This window comes from Henckelia pumila, unplaced genomic scaffold (assembly GCF_033568475.1).
Source record: "Henckelia pumila isolate YLH828 unplaced genomic scaffold, ASM3356847v2 CTG_525:::fragment_3, whole genome shotgun sequence".
Lineage (NCBI taxonomy): Eukaryota > Viridiplantae > Streptophyta > Magnoliopsida > Lamiales > Gesneriaceae > Henckelia > Henckelia pumila.
In genome coordinates, this window is record NW_027331857.1 from 2,656,121 (window position 1) to 2,672,257 (window position 16,137).

The following is a 16,137-nucleotide window of genomic DNA, read 5'->3' on the forward strand; positions in this document are numbered from 1 at the left end:
GGCTCAAATTAGAGTTCTAACTCGAGTTGATTTGTTTAGTTCGAATTAAATTATCGAGCGGTTGAAAACAACCATTTGAGTTCGTGAGTTCGTTTGATTCAAAAAATATTTTAAGATATTAAATAATATAGATCAATTGATATTTGAGTAGGGTTGAAATAAGATGTTCGTGCGAACATCTCATTTTAAAATAAAAAAAATATTGATAAACATTAGATCAATTTCTTAATTGGCTTAAAAGGTGGGTCGTCTGTCCTGCCTAATGATGAGCTAATCCTGTCAAATTAAACATAAACACGTTGGCCCGTCCTGCCGTTTAAAATAGTTGGATTGAGCAGAATTGGTGTTTTTCAACTCGTTTAAAAGGTGGACCGATCTGTCCAACCTAAAAGTAGGTTCCCAAGGATTGTAAACACGTTGGGTTGGCCCATCCTGCCATCTAAAATAACTGAATTGAGTTGAATTGGTGTTTTTCCAACTCATCTAAGAAGTGGATCGATCCGTCCAACCTAAAAGTAGGTTCGGATTGTGAGTCGATCCAGCCCGCTATCCCGTTTTAATATTTCTGACGAGAAACTATTGTTTCTGAAAATTATTAATGTCTATTGTGATAACGTACATGTTAAGATTTGCTTGGTGGAAGAAGAAAAGATATATGATGAATATTCATTGCCACCAAGTTCAATCAACATTATAGCCGGTTGGATGTGGAGACCTGGTTCTGTCTTTCATTGATGGAATTCATCTTCTCCAGCCTCCAACCATCCTTGAGCCTGGAAATGAAAGTGTCAGCTTTGGTGTTCACGTCTGGACTCGGGCAAGAAACTGAAGCCCTCATTGATTGTCCACCCTCGGATTCGATCGACATGACATTGGCATCTTCAAGTTTCTGGGATCGCTTCCTGTCCATTTCTGGCGTTATGAATGGTGGCGGAGGAGGTGGTGGTGGTGGCATGAGGATCAGCGGCGATGGTGGCACGATTATTTCGTTGTGAGAAGAAGTGTGTGGTTTGGGGGGTTTGGGGGGCTTTCCTGTGTAGGCAGGGCGGATTCCTGGTGGTGGAAGAGGTGGAGTTGGGGTGTCGGAATTCTTGAATCTCCGGTTTTTTGTTAGATTTTCGAATGGAATTAGTATTGAAGACGGGGGAGGTGGAGGAGGGGGGTGGGAGGATGCTGATGGGATTTGGCATCGCTTACTTTTACTGCCTGAGCTGAATATGTTGTTGAAAATAGAGTAAGGCGGCGGCGGCGGCGGTGGTGGAGGCGGCTGAGAGGATGCTGAGGAAAGCTGTGGTCGCTTACTTTTACTTGCAGCTTTGAATATGCTAGCGAAAATTGAGTTGGGCGGTGGAGGCGGCGGCGGAGGAGGTGGTTGGGCGGTGGTGGGAACAGAATGTACTTGTTTGCTTTTGCTGCTCTTCTTCAACAGGCTTTGGATACCTTTAGAAGGCGGAGGAGGAGGCGGAGGCGGCGGAGTTGATGGCGGGGCTAGTGCGGAAGGTGGGAGCGAATCCTCGGTGGCGCTTTCGAAAATATCTCTGGTTTTCACTTTCTTTCTCTGCGCCTGTGTGCCATAATGGAGTGAAGCTATGGCTGTGACAATTTCTTTATTGGAGGGAACCCTTTTAGTCTTTTCAGCTACAGGACCAAATTCTGGTTCCGGCAGCGGCGGCGGCGGTGGCGGTTGAAGAGACGGTGCTGATGGAGGAGGTGGTGGTGGTGATTTGTTTTCATTTCTTTCATTTTCATTTCTGCCCTTATGAACTGATCGTCTCCTCCGTACAGACAGAGCTGGCGCCGCAACAGCTTCCGCCTCCACCTCCGCCTTTCGACTCCGCCTCTCACGATGGTAGAGTTTCTCCGGCTGCCGGTGAAAATCAACCTCAAAATCGTCGAAACACTTGAACACATCACTCTCACATCCCCACAACGATTCTTGTCTTAGATCCGGATAAGACCTACTGCTTGTCATCCTATCATACTCCGACTTGTTGGGAAAATCCAACCATTTAGAACTTGCAATGGATTTCCTTATATTGTCATCTGCAACAGAATCTGAATCCTTTCCTCTATCGGCATCGAGGGAGGATGGACTATCCTCGTTTCTTTTCGCGAAAACGCCGCAAAGTATCGCAATCAACACCAAAAATATGTTAACAGAATCCCAGCCTTTCTGAACTGAACCGGGCTTAAGAATTTGGTGGTTAGTGTATGAAAGAAATGGAGGGAGTATGAGGAAGATGATGAGCAACACAAGAATGGGGATGGCTAAGATTAGAGTCTCCGGATTAAGGATCGGAGACGTGCGACCGTGGAGGCCGCGGCGGCGGACGGGGATGAGGAGGGTGGTGGGTGGTGGAGACCAAAGCCGCGGCGAGTCTCCATCGACTTCCATGTCATGGAGTTTTTGGTATTGAAGATGGAAATCAAGCTTCTAAGATGTATTTGGTTGGTTTGTTACACAAGTGGCCACATATTTAATAAAGTTGAAAAAATGAATTGAGAAAATAAAGATTAATGTCATTCTTTTTGCGAGAACTGAAGTTTGGACAAGAAATGGACATATATACTTAGAATGATTATATTGCTTTACAATGCTTGGCTTTACAGATGTTATGAGTGGTGTAGGAGTAGCTACATCACCTTAAAGCAATTGCAAATTAATCGTGTGGATTTACAACTTTTTTGAGTCGGTTTAAATTAAATTAGCCATGCTAATGCAAAATAATTTTTTTACGTGCAAACTAGTCAAATTTTGAGTTCGGCAATCAAATCTATCTTTTGGTAAGCTCAATAAAATTCAAATCGTAAAACATAGTGCTTTGGGTGCTCCATAACCCCTTTTTCAACCTCAAACTCCAATGCACACACCTTTGGACAATCAACTTTCCCAAAGGAAAAGTGAAAGGGACACCTTTCTTTTTACTTCATCTCTTGTAACAGAGTGCCATATAATTATCGATGGGACACAATTCCAATTTTGAATTCAAAGGGCCGGTTAGAAATGTAATAATCCATATTGCAAATAATTTTTGTATATAGAGAAAAAAAAAACACTGTATATGCACCGTACTATGCTTAAAAATAAAATAATTCATGTAACACATGCTAACCTTATACCCATGTTTAATATATCGATCGTATCATGCATCATAATATCAGTCAAAATGAAGATTGAATAGCCAATTTCCCAAATTTTTATATTCAATAAGGCAAATCCATGATCAATAAATTTTTTATGGAAACAAATATGGGCATGCTACTCTAAAAAGCCAAAGCAATCTGAGGTTTGGAATGTTGTGTGGATTTTGCAACATATCCCAATGCCACCAACCTTTGTTCAAGTGCTCCACTATTATAAAGAAGCCTGCTTTTTGGCCCTTTTTTCCCATAAATCAATGTTCTCAGTTAATTATTTGGCACACAGTAAGTGCATATTTTAATTTGTTGTCAACGACTAGCAAATACCTGTATGTACACTAAAAGGGTTAATGGGCTGGGCTTGATTTGCATTAATTCGATTTTTTTTCTGACTTATCAGTTCTTGAAATAAACCAAGCTCAAGTATGAGGCCCATTTTCTTGGCCTGATTGGAAATAAAGCCCATTATGATTTGAACCAATGGGTTTGACATGGCCCAGTAGTTACTCTAGATCAAACGAGAAATCATTGTTTGTTTTATCTTTTGAATCAGTGGTTAAAAACCCTAAATCAAAACCTCTCGAATCTGTTGGTTGCGGAGGTGTAGTGAAGAACGAATTATCTACGCAACAGTAGCGGCGAAGGAGAAATGGTGTGGTTTCAGTGTGAGGATTGCGGAGACAATCTGAAGAAACCCAAGCTCCCTAATCACTTCAGAATGTGTTCTGCTTCCAAGGTTCCAACGTTTCCTTTTGTTTTTCAAATGTTTCTTTTTGAGCTGGTTTTATGAAGAAATCTGGATTATCTCTCATTTGTTTGTTTATTTGTTTCTGATTGCATCAGTTATCGTGCATTGACTGTGGGCAAGTGTTTGGGCAACAAACAGTGGAAGGTCACACTCAGTGCATTACTGAATCGGTACTCTCTGCACACGTGGAATAGTTTTTCTCCTGCAATTTTGATTTCTGTTTTTTTAAAAAAAATGAATTATCTAACTTTTGGTACTTCATTCCTTTTTCCGGTTACTTTGCACGCGTTTCTCATTATCATGTTGTTATCTTTATTCTGCAATCGCAGCTGTATGTGCTATATCTTAATTTGTTTTACATGATGTGGGTTCAGGAAAAATATGGTCCAAAGGGTCAAGGGAAGGCTCCGAATGGAACAACTAATACTAAATCCAAGAATGATTCCAAGCAGAAACCAGAAATCGATGTAAATGTTGGATTATCTGAACGACCTCCATGGTTGTGTAGGTATGGACCTATGATCATTTTTATGTATATATGCCTTCAACAATTGGTCTTCATGGTGTAATTTCTGTTTATTTGTTGAGAAGAAAGATCATATCATGACCAAAGAAGTTGGTGTGAAGCATGGGGCAATCGAAAATGGGGAACTAGCATATTCCAACTAGCTTCCACCTTGGAAAACCTGTTTTGGTTAGGCGGCTCTCTAATAAAAGTATCTTATAAACTTCCGTTCCCAGTGAGTAGTCTGTAGTCATCAGTAGATACGATAGTAGTAGTACTCTAGTTATGATTTTTCAATACCTATGAAGCTAGATGGCATTGGTTTATGTGTGATCGGGTTCACATATGCAATTTTTCATACAAATTACTTCTACTGTTCTTTATAACTGATAGCTAATTGGCCCTGTTGGGGCCAGGTTTTTAAAGGTGGCATTTTTTTTTTCAGTTTGGGGTTTATGTTGGCTCTCATGTTCAACTTCTCTTCAGTTGTGCATTTTTCATTTATTTTGTAGCCTCTGTAACACCAAAACTACAAGCAAGCAAACCTTGCTTCTTCATGCTGAAGGAAAGAAACACAGAGCAAAAGCTAGAGGTTTCCATGCATCAAAGCAGCAGCCCGTTGACGCAGTTGGAACTACGGACTTGACTCAAAAGAGTGCAATAAATGAAGTTCCTGAAAGTAATGGTTTAGGGGAATCAAGAGACCAAAATTCATCTAAAGTAACTTCTCTTGATGATAGTTTGGAAGTGGAAACCCACTCGTTGAAATCAGATAAGAAAAGAAAACTCGAGGCATCCGAAGTAGATGGTGCTAAGCTGAAGACTGGAGTTGAAACCTCCGCAGATGGTAATGGTGAAGTTATTCAGATACAACAAACAGAAACAGAGGTAAAAAAAGGCTTGAAGAAAGCCAAGACCAAGGAAACTGCAATTTTGGATTCAACTTCCGAAAAGGAAAACCTGGAGAAAATAAAGTGGAAAAAGCTTGTTGCTTCGTTTTTGAAATCGGTATGTTACTCTGGTCTTTTATCCCTCAAGTTTTTCAAGTAATTAATGATGCAATCCTCATGTTTTCTATATTTATCAGAAATATGGTAGTTTTGGGTGGATTAGTTCTAAACTTCAATGCACGCGTTAGCATTATGTGGCACTCGTAAATAAAGAGGGGCAGTAAGTGCTATGTAAATGGAAAATGGAGCTTCTTAAAAGTTATTTTGTTCTTTGATGCTGCTTCTGTTATTGGCTCATTATTTAATGTAGAAAGGAGGATAACTCATGAGATGATGCGGTTGCATCTTTCTTGAATGTGGCAGGAATCAGATGGTGTAGTGAAATTGAAAAAACTTCGGAAATTTGTTCTAAAATCTCTCAAGGAATCTGGATTTGCGGAAGACAAGAACCAAATATTTGAAATGCTTGAGCAAAAGGTGTGTTAATCATTTGGCTTGAGTTCCTTTACTGTTGAATGTTTGTGTACCCCCAAAGTACTCTCAAGGACATTCGTATGATCAAAATTCCGTTTGTTGGTATAATATAATTTCTTTGATGCTGTCTGTGCAGTTAAGTTCAAGTTCTAGGTTTACCTTTGATGGCAAATATGTTCGCCTGGTCACCAGCAGCTAAGGGGCCTAACTAGAGTTTCTTGAAATGCAATCTTGAACTTAACCCAGTATGCTGTTGCATCTGTAGCAGTACCAACTCGAGTTGTGACAAAATTTGAATAGTCTACAGCAACTTCTCCGAGCTCATAGGCTGGTTGAGAATGAGGAAAATATTGTTTTGATGCATTTTTTAAAATCATTTTTATTGTTCTCTAAAATTTTGTACACACAGATTGTGTGTGTAGATCAGATGATTGAGGGACGAGTCGTCGGTTATGTTACGGAGTTGATATGAAGTAGATTCGTAGAAACATGTGACATTTTCAGTCCAAACAATTTGCTACATGTTCCATGCATATGTGACATTTTCAATCCAAACAATTTGTTGCATGTTCCATGCATTTGAATATGAGTATGAAAATATACTAATACTATCTACAATGACACCTTAATCATAATATTTACTAATATCTCTTTTAATTATTTCACCCATTAAAACCTTAATTCCAGCTCCCTAACAGACTGTTTTCCATAGGCCTTGAAAGAGAGAGAAAAACAAGTCTTCAAAATCCAACACAAGAAAAAAAGGAAAAAACATAATTTCTCCCAATGTGTAAGATTTCTCATTGAGCATTTCGAGAGTACATTTCACCATCCATATCTCAGAAAGAGACGAGTAGAAAATATAATGTTTTATCAACAAGTTGGTGTAAATTTCAGAAAAGCTTCCAATTACAACGGCAAGGAATTTTCTTTATCTATATTTTTGCTGTGTAAGGTCCAACTCTGTACTGATGCTTGTAAACTTTAAGGAATCAAGATCAGCACTAGAGAAGTAGAACTAATATTATGATTATCAACACGATGGTGCATGCCATGGCCTGTAACAGAAACACGAGGATAATTCTGAACTTGAATTACACATTGAGGCATGAGAAAAACGAATTATATGAGAGAACGGAATATACTCACAGCAATGGCAGAAGCAGCGAGTCCGGCTCGTTCTCTGGGATCCCTGCGATAATAATTTTGGAAATACAAGATCGTCGCATAATACCACATCAGTGGGCACAAGAAACCTACAAGAAAACTGAAGAACGGACCGTGAGTCATTCAGTGGAAGCTTGGATAAAACAACATGCCATTTATAATATAAGGATTATACTTACGAGAACCATCCAACGCCACAACCAAAGCAAGGAAGGGGCTTCTCATATATCCCAAGTTGTGAGTCATCTTCATCTCGAATCAAAGTATATTTTCCCTTCACTTTGTCTGCAGCATCAGCCATTTTTCCTGTAAAGAAGTACCAAAGGATTCTGTGTTGGTTTTGTTGTAAAAATATTATGTTCAATAAAAGGTTCATAAGCTGCAACGTTAGAATATGCATGCACACTACATGACACATTTAAACGCTCATGTATACAAGAATACTTCATTTTGGATACTGTTTCCCAAAAAGAAGATATAAATCAATACATGTGTTTATATAAGTATAAAATTTTATTGTTATTATTACTATTGTTTGAGCTAGTGGCTACGGGTGAACAAATGTTTAGCATGAGAAGGTGTATCAACATCCCGGACTTCACTCTCCTAGGACCAAGTAAGAAGTAGGACAAAAGAAACGATGACTCGATCAGGCAACAAGAAACGGGTGTGGAAAAAGCTCCAAGAGCCACTTTTTCTAATGTCCCGCATATGTAAAAAATAATAACTACCTTTAAGCATGGAGTAAAATCGAGCTGATGGTCTCAAAAGATCAAGACGTTTATCAGAAACTGAGGTGACTACTTCAAGGCTATTTCTACCCCCTCCCTCCTCAATGGAAGCATCTGTAACACCAAGAAGTGCCAATAGTAGCATCAGGAGGCTTATAAGGCTCTTATTTTGTTCTTTTTATTCCCACCCGTGTTTCTATAGTTGTTGTTAAAAAAAGATACAGACTATATTTTATAACATAAAAACTTTTCCAAGCGGTTTCCCCAGCAACCACGAAGTTGGATGCTAAATTGTTTTCTAATACCACAGTCAGATCAGATGACATGCGTTTATGTGGCTGATGTTTGATGATGCAAACAACAATTTTAACTCTGAGATTTACTACACAATTTACGGTTAACTTTACAAATGATTCCACGATGTATTGCAAGCCATAGCATTTAATAAAGCTTCAAAATCCAACACTAATTGCCGATAAAAAAATCATTTTCCAGCAAAAAAATAAAAACCTAAAGAATTTAAGAAAGCTACTAAAAATTTAAAATGTCATAGAAAAGCTGCATGCTAAGTTTAAAATGAAATTATCAAACAAAAAAAAAACTCGGAGTTAATTACTCTGCTCCATGGGCGGTCCTCTGAAGGCAATATATTCAGTATATTGAGATCCTTGCCACCAAATTCTGTATCAGCGACCTATTTTACAAAAGTAATAGAACATTAAAACTGTGTAAGTACTTCCTGTTTGTTAAAGATTTGGTCAGGTATTAGGAAAATACTCAAACAGTTAAGTTTCAAGGCTTCATTTTTGTCATATTGTTACAAATTTTTGTCCATCATCCTAGGATAATGCAATCTTGAATCCTTCCCTCCCAAAGAAAGAGCACTTGAAAGGAACCATGAAAAGTATCTAAAAGTTAGTTTAGTGGAGAAGATGATCATAGTTGTGCATGTTATTGAACTAATAAATTTAGTCCAAATTGTCCCAACCATAGTCCAGAGACAGTTCTTGACAGGGAGGAAATTGCCTGGTCCTTTGGATATTTAGAGAACCTCTCTAACTTCACTGTATCATGTCAGCATCCTATGTGTCATATAGAGCTAATTGTGAAACTCTTTATGCTATCTTCTCATAAAAATTAAAGATTCATCATGGCAAATATGTGAAACACCCAAATCATCGGTTATGTGGCAAATCGTGTTTTTCCCACAACCTGAAAATTTTGATTGGTCCCTTTTCTCCACGTTTCTCTGAGTACTATTTAGTTAACACTAGCAGATATACTTTCCTACATTTCTTCTCCTTCCCAAGCACTAGATACGTCTACATAATTGTATTAGTTTTTCAATGTGATGAGCTAATTCCCCGGGTTTATAGATGTTTACAGCATAAGCATCATGTTCCATTGGTTCTTCCAGGTTCAAGATGCATAAAATCATTTATTAGACCAAATATTAGAAAACAGAAGACTGGAGTCGCATAATAATTGTTCAAGTTGGCGAAGCTTAAAGCTACCACTAGCGCACATGCAATAGCAGGTCTAAATTATTCAAAAATAAGGCGAAATTCTTGAAAACCGGAGGGGTTGAGCTTAGGGGATTGAACAGCTTGCAGAATTTAACAAATTGGTTGAGGTCAACGTGTGCATCCGCATTTCAATAGAATTCTTGAAATGTTTCTTCAACAAATCTCAACCATCAAACACGCTACCAACTAAACTGAAAAGTGAAAACCACAAAATCAAATACCATTTGCCCTTTTCATCCACTAATCTACCATTCCAAATCAAACCCATTTTGCATCAACCACCGTACCCTTGAGTAACAAAATGAAAAACCATCGAAAGAACCCCCAAATAAATTTAAAAAAACACACACATAAAACTCCAAGACGAGATAACAAAGAGAAGCATAATTAATGTAAAAATTTTACACAGAAGCTTACTAGGAAACTTGGCGCAGAGAAAGAAGAGCTAGATACGGATTGATATTCTCGGAAAAGCTTCGAGCTTTCAGATCACAGCTCTTGAAAGAGGATAATCGAAAAGAGAAATCTTGAAGGGGGAATACGTTTACAAGAAAAGTAAACTAAATACGCTTCGGTTTCAAGAAATTATTTAATACACCCACCCGAGCCATCTCCGTCGGTTTCACGACTTGTTTCTACTTTGTCGTTTTGCAATTCTTTGAAAACTATATAGTGAAGAAATCATCATTTCTTTTTTTTTTTTAACTTAAAAAGTTGTTGCAACTCCCATTTTTTTTAAGAGCACTTATATAATATTGATCTAAATTATTCTTATTATATATAAAGTAATTGTTTTTTTTTAGAGGAATATAAAGTAATTGTTTGTAGACTTGAGTGTGGGAAAAATACCCGCAAGAATCGAATTTGAGATTCCTAAATAAATTTAAAAAAATATCTGCGGTCGTGAGTCTTAAAACATCGACCTTAACTATTTGGCTAAGGCCTCGTCAACAACTTATAAGTTACAAGTTTGTTTTCATAAAAAGTAAAAAATAAAACTGATGTTTGAAATATATATATATATATATATATATATATATATATATAGAGTTTTGCTATGCTGCCCATCTCCCGTGCCCACCTTCATGCCCACCTATGAAGTGACACTCATTTATTGGATGAACCATTTGTATATGATGATACCTCATAGGTAGGCATGGAGGTGGGCACGGGAGATGGGCAACATATCAAAACTTTATATATATATATATATATATATATATTGAGTTCTTTTATGGTGCCCAACACTATATGTCCACTTCATGTCCACCATGTACAAGTCAACTCATCTATTGTTCCGATCAACTCATCTATTGTACATGGTGGGCATGAAGTGGACATATAGTGTTGGGCACCATAAAAAAATTCTATATATATATATATATATATATATATATATATATATATATATTGCAAACTAAACTAAAGATGAAACTCTAAAAAATATATTTTTGACTTTCGACTTTCTTGTACGCATTTTAGAATAAATATCCCATTCATTATATGACTTTATTTGAAAAACAACCCCCTTTTTGGGGGGAAATGTTTGTTTACTTAGCTTTTAATTTGTGGAGCTTGCCAGAACAAATAACAATATATGGGTGCAATAAATTTAATACATTCAACATATATTTTATACATGAACTTTGAAACGTTAAATTGATTTTTACGTAATTTACATAGATGACGAAGAACAGCGCAAGTAACTCATCCCTAATAAAGAAAAAAAACTCAGTATTAGGTGTGGTGATATTTTAGAATTCTATTTTTTTATGTATGAAAATGAGTTTTTATTAATAAAGAGCACTCCAAACCAATACAATCAATGACAACTGTGCCCAAAGTCGATGTCCATAGCCCATCACCATTTAATGGATTCAACCAACTTCAGATTTCAAAAACAAAACTAACACTAGCAAACACAAGGATCCCAATTACTACAAACACAAACCTGTGCTAACAACACATTATCAAAGACTGAAACTAAAATCAAACATAACGTTAACATTTCGATCCAGCTCGGTATCCTTGGGTGGACAAAAGGGAGCACACGTTGACTCTGCGAAGAGGCTCGGTCACTTTCAATTCTATCGAGTAGCAGTGAGAGTCTGGTGAGACCAAAATCACTTGGAAGTATATTCACTGGTTTGCAAATCATCACCCTTGTTCAGTAGCTTCTCCTTCCCGTCAACTGAGACATCCTCGACATTAGCAGGCTTGACCCCTTGAACGCTTTGTGAACCTGTTATCCTGGCCAGAATCACAAACGACATTCCTCCAAGAACATTGTTCAAGCACCTCAAAACCACAACCGACGTCTTGAATAAGAACGTTGGAAGTCCCTTGGCTAACAAGAACTCTATTCCATTCAAGGTTTGGTATCTGAAATTACTGCTGATACCCATGTGAATTGCCCAAGTTGCAGCATTCAAAACCGTAGGTGGAGGCTTGTTTGGCGTCTCAAAATTTGGATCCATCTTTTTCCTCATGTTAATCAATCCATTGGAAATAGCAGTCCCGAATAGCCCAGCAGCAAACCCAACAGCAGCAAAGAGAGTTCCTTTGTAAACAAAAGTGCCAAGCCTACTCAACAGACTATAAGCTCCTGGTTCGAACATATGGCTAGCAGGAGAACTCGCAAAAATTCCTGGAAGACTTTGGCTTGAAGAAGACATGGTAGGGGCCAAGAGATACATGAGTACAAAGTTCAGTATGGAACCAACAACAAGTGTCGAAAACACAAAATCAAGCTCATTGAGCCCGAAATTGGGGCGTGACGCCATGTCTCCAAGAACACAAGCACTAACACCGACCAACTCTTCCATGAGAACTTTGAAAGGGAATTGAGGGTCAGCAGCAACCCTCGACCTCCATCCATTTATGAAAGCCCCAATAGGTCCAAATGCATCCGACGACGACTTGGATTCATCTGAGTTCCCACCGCCACTCCACCCACTGCTGCCACCATTCCCGCCACCATCACCACGACCAACACCAATATCACCACCACCACCACCAGCAGCGCATGGAACATAGAATTTGGAAACCAAATCCGAGTTTTTTAGTTTTACGGTACTACATTGTATCGAGGGCAGGGAAAGGCTATTAGGGAAAGTAGTATCGGCAAATCTGGTACCAAGTTTGGCATCGTGGCGAGTTGCAGTGACACAGCCACAACCGCCGGCAGGAGGAGAGTAGCATAGCTGAGCTGCCATCCTCTTCAACTGGAATAACCCCTAGAAAAATTTAAGAAATATTACAAGTCTACTCAAACAACAACCGACGGCAATTGAGACACCACAAAAGTTCAAACCCTAACACCCCACCCTACCTACCACAACAAACCAAACAGCATCCACCAATGAACCTGCGTTTAATTAAAATATTAAACCAAAAAAGAATCTTTGAAAAGAAATACATTGCAACACACATCACATAAAAATAAGAGAAGATCAAGAATCGATTATCCCAACAATCATGCAAATTAGGGTAACAACACACTGGGATCACGCAATTCTTTCCATCACTTTAATATTATTAACTAAAAAAGATAACCCGTATTCACCAAAACGGCAATAAATTTAAGTTACAACAAGAAAATTAGAGTAAATGAGAGTGAAAACATGTATACGAATTACGATGGATTTAATCGAGAAATTTGTGGAACCTGGGAAATGGACTAGTGCTGACTGCTGAGTGAGAAATCACTGCTTCCGGCTGTCAATAGAACAAACTCGAAATGAGACGTAGAAAAGGGAACTTTTACAATGAACTTGGGCTGATTTAGCAGGCTCTGTAATCAAGGCCCATGAGTCTCTTTTTTTATTGGGCCAAAACTTCAGGTTTTTTAATCCATTTAATTAATTGCTCCAGTCCAAAAAATTGAAATATGACATTGAAAAAGGGAAGTTGATTCCAATTTCCACGTGCAATACATTTGTTAAAATTATGGAACGAGAACATACAATAATGTTTAATTTTAAAAATTGGAGAAAATACAGATTGTGAACTGTTTACTATTTAACCCCAGATTTTTATAATTGTTGTATTGGTTTAAATTAAGAGGCAATCATGTGTTTAAATTACAGATTAGAAGTCAAAATTGCACATATTACTAATAGTTATATATAAATTAATGAGATATGCTCACGTATAACATATTTTCAAGAATGTTACAAAATTGTGTTCATCCGATAAAATTGATTTCAAATGGAACTCATCTTAATAATATTTAGAATTCATCACAGCTACTATTTAAATTATATATAACTTATAATACATAACAGATTAGAAATTTGCTTCCATTTTGTCTATATTTAAACAAATGGAATATTTTGAAATTAATAAATGTGAAATCATCGGTTTAAACTCATTAATGTAAACATAACTTAAAAAAGAATTTTTTTTATATCTATCTTATTAATAAAACAAAAAAATCATATTAATCAACCATCGTTTAGTGAAATCATTTTCATAATTGCAATGTCATTATCTATAATTTAATTAAAAAAATATTGAAAATAATAAAGATTTGACATAAAATCTTAATAAAAAAATACCCACCTTTAAAATCATAATTTTAATTTGATATTTAAAAACTAAATATAATGTAAATTATGAAAATACTTCATAGTATTTTATAATGCAAAAATAAAACATTATTAAAAAAAATAACATTTATTACACACACGTTCACAACGAATGTGTTACAATAACTTACAATTACTAATTAACATTCTACATCCTAAATATCATGAATTCCCATAAAATAAACTTTTTAGAAAGAAAAACGGTGAGAGAGAAAATGAGCTATATCCTGTTTTTTAAAACTAGCAATTATGCGAATAAAGTATTTTCAATAATTTGATGTCTCCATATATTCTAATATTCGCATCTTCACAAAAGTATTTAAATCACAAACAATTATACCTCAGACCCTCACGAGATGTGACATCTCAGAAATATATGGATGTATAATGCTTGCATTTGCTTTGCTTTGCTTTATAAATGCTGAAATTTTTGTTCATACATGTCCAGAACACAAGAAAACTAAATAACTACAATTCAAACTATCACTATAAGGATATGAACCTCAATCCTTAAACAAAGCACTAATAAATTTGAACAAAAATCGAGAAGATCATCGAATTAAACCTAAAATTCAACCTCCAAAATCCAAATCCCAGTATATGTATATATATATATTTACAGGTAGTCCAAGAAACTAGAATTAAAACAAATCCAAGACTGTAAAGAATCAAGTTGCAGCAGCAAAGCCAGGCTGAACCCCATTCTCGCCAAGAAAATTGGACACGATCATATCTACATCCTCCAAACCCACACCAATGAACAGGGGATTATTGCTTGGAACACTCCTCGAATCACCAGCTTCTCCGCTCATAACCCTTACATTGGGACCATCCCTGCATTTACCCATGCATTTACACCCCGAAACTGCGCCTTCAATCCCCACAGCTTTCTTGAATTCATCAAGAATGGCTACTGCCCCAGATTTCTTGCACTTCCCACCCATGCATACCTCGAGTTTACTCGAACACTCGGCCTCTGAGGTGACTTTCAGCGAGTTTACATGTGATGCTATCTCAGTTGGAAGTGTATCCGTGCTTGGAGTCATTGGAGATGGTGAAAGAGTATCCATCTGAAGCACTGGTGGCAGAGTGGTTTCCTCTTGCTTTGGCTGGGCTAGTTTGAGGTCTTTCAAGTCTATCACCTCACCACATTCACTGTCACTCGATGATTCTGAAGAACTGGATGACATCTCGACGAGATTAAGGTTGTTTCTCATCTGCCCGCAGGATTTCGCCAGCTTCTTCTGTTCTTGCTTCCTTTTCTTCTCCAGATGCTTCTCCGTTTTGATCTTCTGAAGTTGTTCCAGTAAAAGATCAGCCGCTTCCTGAAAATTGGATTCATTAACATGATCGTTAATCCACCATATCAAAGATAGAACAAAACATGAAATCTGAATTTTTCAAAAAAGAGTGGAAAGTCAAAATAAACACATTATGAACCATACCGAGATGGTGGAGCCTTTGACCTGATGAAGCAAATCTTGATCAAGATTAGAATCCAATCCAAAACCCATCTGAGAGAAGGCGTATAAATCCCTGGAAAGGCCCTTGAGCAACTTCATCTGCTTCTTTCTCTTCATCTTCATCGGGCCCTTGTTCTCCTTCACCGCCTTCTCACATCTAATCACCCCCACGGACGAAACCTCGCAGCTAGATTTGCCGCCGCGGCTATAATAATATTGCAGGCAACCGTTATCATAAAAACCAGGCGATACCCCGCTTCTGCAACGATACTTCGATTCTCTACAAGAAGTCGAAGATGAAAAGCATGGGGGTTGCCTGAAAATCAAGCCGGAAGCCTCCATTGAAATCGCTCGATCTCCTGCTCTGTGAATTTCGTTGCGTGCTGTGTAATCAACACCCCCGGGAACTTCCTCTGAAAGGGTGAGGCTGAAACTATATATAGCAGCAATAATCTCAGCTAGCCCCCAGGAAGAATCCCTTTGGAACACAAAATCTATGTGAATTTTTCTTGATTTGAATTTGTGTTATCGGATTGTTTTATCGATTGATAGGAGAAGGGATTGTCCGGAATTTTTATAATATTGGGAGTCATCTTGCGTTAAGGAATCATCTTGATCGTACACGTGGCAGATCACCGTTAAGTTATCCTACATGGCATGGTGTGTGCAGAGCTCCAAGCGGTTACAAGTTTCCACGCGCTTTTTTATGTCCTGCACGCGTTTTGGGAGGATCCTCGCCGCTGGATTCGTTTGACGGCAGGATGTTGATCCACGTGGCCTCCAGGCTCCTCTCTGTCTTTTTCTAGTTAAATTTGATAATTAATAAAATAAATAATCTTATTC

The 16,137-nt window shown here is 37.7% G+C and overlaps 5 protein-coding genes across 7 annotated transcripts; 1 reads left to right on the forward strand and 4 right to left on the reverse strand.

Annotated features, from left to right (window-relative positions):
• Positions 1–126: 126 nt before the first annotated feature.
• LOC140873283 (uncharacterized) lies at positions 127–2,556 on the reverse strand. The gene has a single exon (XM_073276370.1). The coding sequence runs from the start codon at positions 2,393–2,395 to the stop codon at positions 692–694; it is 1,704 nt and encodes a 567-aa protein (XP_073132471.1). The 5' UTR covers positions 2,396–2,556; the 3' UTR covers positions 127–691.
• A 1,148-nt stretch (positions 2,557–3,704) lies between these two features.
• LOC140873147 (uncharacterized) lies at positions 3,705–6,444 on the forward strand. The gene is made up of 6 exons (XM_073276135.1): positions 3,705–3,877; positions 3,985–4,059; positions 4,264–4,397; positions 4,907–5,402; positions 5,708–5,821; positions 5,955–6,444. The coding sequence occupies exons 1-6, from the start codon at positions 3,791–3,793 to the stop codon at positions 6,015–6,017; spliced, it is 969 nt and encodes a 322-aa protein (XP_073132236.1). The 5' UTR covers positions 3,705–3,790; the 3' UTR covers positions 6,018–6,444.
• A 135-nt stretch (positions 6,445–6,579) lies between these two features.
• LOC140873149 (uncharacterized) lies at positions 6,580–9,873 on the reverse strand. Its single transcript, XM_073276136.1, has 6 exons — positions 9,660–9,873; positions 8,333–8,410; positions 7,717–7,830; positions 7,165–7,291; positions 6,968–7,085; positions 6,580–6,876 (listed from the first exon to the last, which is right to left on the reverse strand). The coding sequence occupies exons 2-6, from the start codon at positions 8,340–8,342 to the stop codon at positions 6,823–6,825; spliced, it is 423 nt and encodes a 140-aa protein (XP_073132237.1). The 5' UTR covers positions 8,343–8,410; positions 9,660–9,873; the 3' UTR covers positions 6,580–6,822.
• Positions 9,874–11,024: 1,151 nt separating this feature from the next.
• LOC140873252 (protein RETICULATA-RELATED 3, chloroplastic-like) lies at positions 11,025–12,976 on the reverse strand. 3 transcript variants are annotated; one of them, XM_073276315.1, is made up of 3 exons: positions 12,910–12,958; positions 12,578–12,609; positions 11,025–12,478 (listed from the first exon to the last, which is right to left on the reverse strand). In XM_073276315.1, exon 3 carries the CDS (start codon positions 12,455–12,457, stop codon positions 11,366–11,368), a length of 1,092 nt encoding a protein of 363 aa, XP_073132416.1. In that variant the 5' UTR covers positions 12,458–12,478; positions 12,578–12,609; positions 12,910–12,958; the 3' UTR covers positions 11,025–11,365. The 3 variants fall into 3 exon arrangements, with proteins under 3 accessions (XP_073132416.1, XP_073132418.1, XP_073132417.1); XM_073276317.1 differs by having other exon boundaries at positions 12,574–12,609; positions 12,910–12,946; XM_073276316.1 differs by lacking the exon at positions 12,578–12,609 and having other exon boundaries at positions 12,910–12,976.
• Positions 12,977–14,409: 1,433 nt separating this feature from the next.
• LOC140873254 (diacylglycerol O-acyltransferase 3) lies at positions 14,410–15,830 on the reverse strand. Its single transcript, XM_073276319.1, has 2 exons — positions 15,277–15,830; positions 14,410–15,156 (listed from the first exon to the last, which is right to left on the reverse strand). Exons 1-2 carry the CDS (start codon positions 15,634–15,636, stop codon positions 14,500–14,502), a joined length of 1,017 nt encoding a protein of 338 aa, XP_073132420.1. The 5' UTR covers positions 15,637–15,830; the 3' UTR covers positions 14,410–14,499.
• Between the last annotated feature and the right edge of the window lie 307 nt (positions 15,831–16,137).